The sequence below is a fragment of the Emiliania huxleyi genome (genome assembly GCF_000372725.1).
Source record: "Emiliania huxleyi CCMP1516 chromosome Unknown EMIHUscaffold_214, whole genome shotgun sequence".
Lineage (NCBI taxonomy): Eukaryota > Haptophyta > Isochrysidales > Noelaerhabdaceae > Emiliania > Emiliania huxleyi.
The window spans coordinates 118,001-125,222 of NW_005200469.1; the positions used below are offsets into that span (position 1 = coordinate 118,001).

General features: G+C 62.2%; 3 protein-coding genes across 3 annotated transcripts in view; 2 read left to right on the forward strand and 1 right to left on the reverse strand.

Annotated features, from left to right (window-relative positions):
• The window catches only part of EMIHUDRAFT_468759 (hypothetical protein), a gene marked incomplete at its 5' end in the record, with an annotated part of 6,240 nt that extends 5,206 nt beyond the window's left edge, over positions 1-1,034 (forward strand). Inside the window, 3 exons of the mRNA XM_005780465.1 lie at positions 46-294; positions 359-614; positions 688-1,034. Coding sequence (XP_005780522.1) covers positions 46-294; positions 359-614; positions 688-932 — 750 coding nt within the window. The 3' untranslated portion in view covers positions 933-1,034. The remainder of the gene's footprint in view (positions 1-45; positions 295-358; positions 615-687) is intronic.
• A 64-nt stretch (positions 1,035-1,098) lies between these two features.
• EMIHUDRAFT_114347 (hypothetical protein) lies at positions 1,099-3,360 on the reverse strand (the record flags this gene model as incomplete). The annotated part of the gene is made up of 2 exons (XM_005780466.1): positions 1,099-2,105; positions 2,235-3,360. The coding sequence occupies 2 exons, from the start codon at positions 3,358-3,360 to the stop codon at positions 1,099-1,101; spliced, it is 2,133 nt and encodes a 710-aa protein (XP_005780523.1).
• Positions 3,361-5,227: 1,867 nt separating this feature from the next.
• EMIHUDRAFT_235169 (hypothetical protein) overlaps positions 5,228-7,222 on the forward strand; it is a gene marked incomplete at both ends in the record, with an annotated part of 2,480 nt that continues 485 nt past the window's right edge. Inside the window, one exon of the mRNA XM_005780467.1 lies at positions 5,228-6,863. Coding sequence (XP_005780524.1) covers positions 5,228-6,863 — 1,636 coding nt within the window. The remainder of the gene's footprint in view (positions 6,864-7,222) is intronic.

Below are 7,222 nucleotides of genomic sequence, written 5' to 3' on the forward strand. Positions count from 1 at the left end.
GGGGGGGGGGGGGATCATATCAACGGGTGGGGTCGCATCTTCTAGGAGCCGCTCGGAGGGTGGGCGCTGCAGCAGCAGTGGGCGCAGCAGCAGCAGCAGCAGCAGCAGCAGCAGCAGCAGCAGCAGCAGCAGCAGCAGCAGCAGCAGCAGCATACGCAGCTCCACGCGGCCCCGCGACCGCCGCTCGGCAGCGCCGCGGAGCCGCACGCCTCGCAGCTCCCTGTGGGCGGCGGCGCCGCGGCGGGCGCCCTCGCCGCAGCCGCCGGCGGCGAGCCTCGCAGGCTGGGGGGCAAGGCGCGGCGCGTCAGTTGCGTGACGCTCGTAGACACTTCCGAGACACTTCCTAGACACCGCCTAGGCGCGGCGTGTCGGCCGCGTGACGTTCGAGGACGGGTCGTCGTGCGAGTGTGCGCCGAGCTGCGCCGCGGTTGGGTCCTGCTGCGAGGGTTGGACGCTGCTGTGCTCCACGGCGGACACCGAGCCGCCGCCGCCGCCGTGCGCCCCAGCCGCGCTGCCGCCGCTCGCGTCGTCGGAGGCTGCCGGCTCGCCCGTGCGCCTCACGTTCGTCAACTTGGCGCGGTACCCGCTCCGCCTCTATTTTGTCCCCGCGCGCGGCGACGCGGCTCCTCGCCGGCGCTGTCTGAGCTCGAGACCACCCGGGAGGACCCGAGATCGCCTCGAGATTAGGCGACGCGATCCTCGCCGGTGCCGTCGAGCCTCGCGGCGCGGCAATCACCCTCGACTCGGCGGACACGCATGCATGGGTGGCTCGCACCCTCTCCGGCGTCACCGTCCTCGAGCTGCCGCCCGAGCCCGGCCGGCCTAGCAGGCATTTCGTCGACGTGGCGGAGTGCGAGATCGCGGGGCAGAGCGCCGCAGCTGGCGCAGCCGCTGAGGCGCCGGTCGCGCCTCTGCACCAAGGGTGGAGGTGACCGAACGAAATAATCTGGTGCCTGCTTCACGCAATTTTGCCAGCCAACTTTGTGACTGTGTGTCACTCGTCATATCTGTTTTGAAAAGTATTTCTTCGGTGAGGAATGGAAAGTCTGTGAGAGTAGTCGCGGCTACGGCTCTAAAGCTATCGGCGGATTGGAAGAATTAATTCTTCCAGGACACCCCGGGCGCTCCCGTCTCGGCCTCGGGATCGAGTTCCGTGATGTTGGTAAGTAGGCCGGCGCTCTTCCACACGCGGTCGAGGTTGCGGCCGCGCCGGTCGGCGAAGCTGACCATGGGCGCTCCGGAGATGGCCGCGGCGAGCGACGAGAATTGCGACGCGGAGCCCGCCTTCACCACGAGCTTGCTCTTTGCGAGAGCACACAGGTCGGAGGCGGCGCTGGCCTGCCCGTCGTGCACTACGTCGATGTGAGCGTCGCGCATGCGCTCCGCGAGCTTGGCGGCAAAGCTCGGCTCATCCGCCGCCAGGTAGACCTTTCGCTCGCCGTGTGCGAGCAGCCACGCGATGGCGGCGGTGTACACCTTGTCGAGCTTCTTCTCGCTCGTCCAGCCAAGTTTGATCTTGTCGCCACGGCGCGCGTGCACGCCGACGCGGTCGGCAATATCGGCCGGCGGAAAGCACGGCGTGAGGCCCACGCTACGCGCCACGTGCACGAACCGTGCACGCTGCTCGGAGTCGGACGCTACGCGGCCGCTCTCTTTCCGGAGAACGTCGCTCACCCACCTCACGCCATGTTGCCCGCAGAAGCGAGTGCCGTCGATGTGCAGGGCCTGCGCTGTGGGTCCGCCCTTCAACGGCATCGGGTCGCGCTGCTTCCGCACGAGGAACTCTGGCGAGCTCAGCACGCGGTCCCAATCGTACGTGCGGCTCGCGTCTCGGTCGGCGACGTGCACAGTCGGCACGACACAGCCGCGCGCCAGCTGTGCCGCGACCACGCCCGCAATGACATCGAAGATGCGATCGGCGAGGCCGGTGTAGCAGTGCACCACAACGGTACAGCGCCCTAGGGTCGCTCCCTTGCCGCTGTCGCCCTCGGCCACCGCCTCGGGCTCCATGGGGGAGGGCGGATAGGTTGCCGGGAGCGATGCCGCAGAAGATGGGAACGCCTCCTCGGTTGGCGTCTCTGGCGACAGCAGCGGCACCTCACCAGCTAACGTTTCGGAGGCTGTGGCTGGTGCGTCCAAGAATGTCAGCCAGCGCAAGTGAGCCGCTTGATACGCAGCGAGAGCTCTCGCCTCGACAGGATCGTCCGTACGAAGGCCTATGGGCTTTCTATTACCGGACCAGTGCACCACGTGGGCCTCTTTGAGGCCCAAATTCCGCATACACTTGCTCACGCCTTGGTCGGCCTTGAGGTTCCACGCGAGCGACGCCTTGGTCCATGAGTTGTTCGCTCCGTAAATGTTCACCCAAGTTTGAAATCCGATGCCACAGGGGAACTTGCCAGCCGCGAGCCAAGCATTCAATCCGGCGGCGTAATCGCGTGAGGGCGTGATGCCCCAGACGCCAGTGTTGTAACTATTCCGGCCCGTGACGCGGGTGCACCCAATAGGCGTGCGCAGCTCCATCGTTCCTTGGCGGGCCCATGCCTCCACCAAGCGGTCTGGGGACGTGCGTACTGCGAGGTCGCCATCAAGGTAGAGGATCTTGTCATACTGAGTCTGCTCATAGACTCGAAGGATGTGGAACGAGAAGCTGAAGCGGAATCTTGACTTTTCGGCCGAGGAGGACTGGCACTTGCCTTCGACGTTTGGGACAAACACGACCTTGGTTTCGAGAGTCCTGAGCGCGTCGCCGAGCATCGGAATGCTGTTGGGCGATTGCATGCTGAGCACGTCCTTATTCGTGCCGGTTTGGCGCAGGAGAGAAATGGCGGCGAGGTGTTGTGCGGCCATCGCCACGGTGGGCGTGCCGACGAGCGCCAGGCAGTAGGCGATGCGCAGGTTTGAGGGCGTCGAAGAGACGAATGCAGCGGTGATCAAGGGCTGGTCGTTCGCATTGGGCTTCCGACTACTGGCATCCACTCCGCAGTGGCCCGTTGCGAGGACCGCGAGGAACGTCATCAGGGGGCTGCGAGCGACGACGCAAGCGACCTCCATAATCACGGCGATGGAGCGGGAGAAAGCTGGAGGTCCCGCGCCGCTTACCGCTAGCAGCCCGGCGGTGCCGCAGACAATGGTAAGAATAGTAAGGAAGGTGTTGGACTCGTCCTTTGGCCCGTGGACCAACCACGAGATTGAGGAGAGGCCCGCCGCCGCCGTCGCCGCGCCGGTGAGGCACGCCGTGGCGGCGGCGAGGCAGACGGTGGCGGACGAGGCCGCGCGGCGAGCCCCCTTTCCGCTCGCCGCTGTGGGCCAGGAGGCGCCACAGGCGATGCCGAGGAGGATGAGCACGAGGGCGGGCATGAGAAGCGGCGAGCAGCTCACGAGCGAGGACGCCTTCGAGGGACGGCGGGCGAGAAGGCCGAGGAGTTCGAAGAGACGCCTTCGAAGAGACGCCTTTCCCAAAAAAATGTTTGTTGAAAAGGCCACTTTTGTATTACTCACAACCTCGAGTTTGAGCTTTTCGAGCATGTTTAGCCTGCAGCGCAAGATATGCACGCCAATGAGTCAATACGGCCGGATGAGTTAAGAGCAATCATCAATTACTCGAGTATGAATTCAACTATTGAGTATTGAGGCGCCCGGTACAGCGCTGCAGCTGCTGCAGGCTAAGCGCTGCGGATTACTGCTGACCGCTGACTCAGCTGCGGTCTCTTCCGCGGATTGCGGACTACTGCGTACCACTGCGCATTATTACTGCGAGTACTGCATTAGTACTAATGCGGACATCACGCTCTTTCTGTGTGGACTACTGCACGTTATCAACGATGAATCAAAATGACTACTGATTATTAAGAGGAGCCCAGTGCAGCGTTGCAGCCGCTGCACCAACTATAGTGCGACTACTGCTGCGGACTGCGCATTATCACTGTCGACTGTTGCGGATTACGGCTACTGCGCACTGGAGCAGGCGCACATCGCTTCCAGCGTTCCAGGGAGGGGGGCGCGCTTCTGCTCACGCCCCACCCACCCCCCTAGCATGTGGTGAAGCCTCTGGGGGGGTCGTGACCCCCCCCCTAGCATGTGGTGAAGCCTCTGGGGGGGGTCGGACCCCCCCCCTAGCATGTGGTGGGCACCCCCCAGCAGTTTGTGGGCTAGGAATAGCCGCCAGAGAGCCGATTTTGCCCCCAAAGTCGTGAAATCGTGGCTGAAACTCCAATATCTTGGATAACCTGACCAGTCTCAAGGCTCATGTAGCTCCAAAGGATGATTTTCCTCTCGAAAATACTGCGAAATGAGGGGTAAAATCAAGGGCCCGGAGAGTCTGCCCAGGAGTTTCTGGGGGGGTCCAGGACCCCCTCCCCCCCCCCCAGCATGTGGTGAAGGTGCTGGGGGGGTCGGGACCCCCCCCCTAGCATGTGGTGAAGCCTCTGGGGGGGGTCGGACCCCCCCCCCTAGCATGTGGTGTGAGCAGAAGCGCGCCCCCCTCCCTGGAAGCGATGTGCGCCTGCTCCTGCTAATAGGGTTTGTGGAGCGTCCATACCTGTACAGAATGTGCAGAAGGTGTACAGAAGGTGTACAGAAGGTGTACAGAAGGTGTACAGAAGGTGTACAGAAGAATGTACAGAAGAATGTACAGAAGGTTTGATAGAAAAGAAAGCTGCATGCGCTCTCATTGGCTGGTTGTACGATCCTGCAGCGGGGCGAGCAGCTGGCTTACCCAGGCGCGATGCAGCGGGACAACCGATTTGTGCAGCTTTCAGTACCTCGATGAGGTGACTTGGACCACCAAGAGCTGGCTGGGGCTGCAGAAGCAGCGCATCTCAGTCGTTCTTCACACGGCCATCGCAGAGCAGGTCGTGAATGAGCTTGCCTGTGGCGGGGGTGGGCGGGTGCACGGAGCTAAGTGCCTCGCCACCCTCGCAGGAGTCGCTTAGGCGGCTCCCGTGGTGTACCTGTGTTAGTTCCAGTGCGCGCCAGTCCCGTGCCCAGTGTTGTGCGAGGGAGTTTTGTTGTAAGATTCTTTCCCAGTTCGGCGCAGACCGCGCGCGCAGCGCGCTCCGTGTTTGCATACCGCCCTGGCGGACTCGTTTACACTTCCTGGCTCAAGCCAGGCGCCGCAGGCCATAAAGAGGAGCGCGGATTAAAATGGCGCCGCAGGCTCCCCGGGCCGTCCGCGCCGCAGTAATCTTCATATACATTCCTTTCGTCGCTGTGTGCCTCTGTGTTAATGCCTGGCCTCTGCGCGCTGCTGCTGCCACTCGCGGCGGCGTCCGAGGCACCGCTGTGCACGTGCGACCAGGCATCCAAGGACCCACTCGCAAAGGAGTATGCTTACCGGAGCGGCATCTGCGCTGGCTCTCCTCCGCAACTCGGTGCCGGCGACGAAACAACAGTTTGCCAGGATGCGGTGCACGCGGAGTACAACAAGAAGGGCCGTTTCAACGGCGCGGAGCCCGAAAATTTCAACGCATCAAGCGTGGATCGCTACCCAGTCTTCAATGGTGTGAGCCACGTCCGCCTCCCGGCCGGCGTCGTCACCGAGCAATGGTCTTGCCGTGAGTCAAACGCGTGTGGGGACTGCGACCCTGCGCACAATCCTCGGCAGTGCAGTGATGAGCGCGGGTATGCATACCTGTGGGTGCCAGATGGTGCAAACTCCTCGACGCCACGCATCCTCTACGTCCACGGCGGCTCCTGGCGCACGGGAAGCCCGGAGTCAGCAAGCTATGCGCCTTTCTGCGCTATGATTGCTAAGACGGCTAAAATGCCAGTGCTCGCGCTCGACTACACGCTAACGCCGGTGGGAAACTTCTCCGTCATCCTCGCACAGATAGGGCGCGCGCTCCATTGGCTCGCCACCCATGAGCCGCTCGCCATCGTCGCCGGAGGGCCAGCCGCGGCCGCAGAAGCCTCCACCGCGCTGAATAAGGCGCCTATGCTTTTCGTTGCGGGCGATTCTTCCGGTGGTGGATCCGCGGCGTCCGCGCTACTCGCACAGGCTTCTGCCGGCCTCCCGGGGGCAGCGGGAGCGGTGCTCTCTGGCGGTGTTCTCTTCTCGCCGTGGCTCAACCTGCAGTGCGACACGCCATCGTACGCATCGCAGATATTCACACTGGAAGACGTCCATAGCTCTACCAGAGAGGAGCCCCGCACACCAGAGCAATGCCGCATCCCAGGCCTGGATGGCCAGGGTAAGCTAGCCAAAGTGGCCATCGGGGGCGATATCGCCTATGCTGGCTACCCGCACTCGCTCTCAGCCAGCTTTGCTGACATTGGAGAGGTGTACGCGGGGAGCGCTGCCATGGCACAGGATCCGGTCGCGTCGCCAATGAAGGCTTTGCCCTCCACGCTTGCACGTTTGCCACCGGTGCAAGTGCACGTGGGCGTCGGCGAACTACTAGCCTCGGAGAACGTCATTTTTGCATCCAAGATGGCGGGGGCAGGGGGCGCGTGCGAATTGCACACATACGACCAAATGTGGCATGACTTTACCATGTACTATGAAGGGTGCGATCACCCCAGAGTCTCGAAGCTCCTCTTTGCGTACTCGTCGCTCAACCTGACAGCCACTTTCCTCAACCGGCTTGCGGAGAACGCCGGGCAGGTGCCTTGGCGGCGCAACGGGGCTCCATTCTCTTGGACGCACTTCGAATACCCGATAGGCGTCGACACCGCAATGGAGCCGTACTATGCAGCGATGCACAGGCCGCCTCCGCGCGCGTTTGAAGCGATGCAGCAAATGAGGGCCACAGCAGCTCCCAAGAGGAGGCTAAGCGTCGTTGCTGGCCTTTTCCTCTCTACGACCTTTGTCCTGCTACTCGGCACCGCGCGTTCCAACCGCCCAGCACGAATTGCACCGCCACGTGCGCCAGAGGCAAAGGTGCGGGCAGGTGATCCGGGGAGTCGAAATGCGACAACCTCACCCGCCTCGCCGAGGCCGAGCACTGCTATTCTGTTGTGTGCCTGGTGGTGAGGGACGCGGAGGCTGTACAGCCCTTCATGAATGTAGTGAATGCCGCCTATCTCTTGTTCTCTGTTTCACCCCGTTCGTTTTGGTCGTTATTTTCTTCTCTCTTCTCCTGTTATTTTTTACCTTTCTTTTCTTCCTCTTTTTCTTTTTTTTTCGCCTCCCTTTTCTTTTTTTTTTTCTTCTTTATACTCTTTTAACATTTTCCCTTTTTTTCCTTTTCCGTCCCCTACCTACCTCTCTTTTTTTCTATTT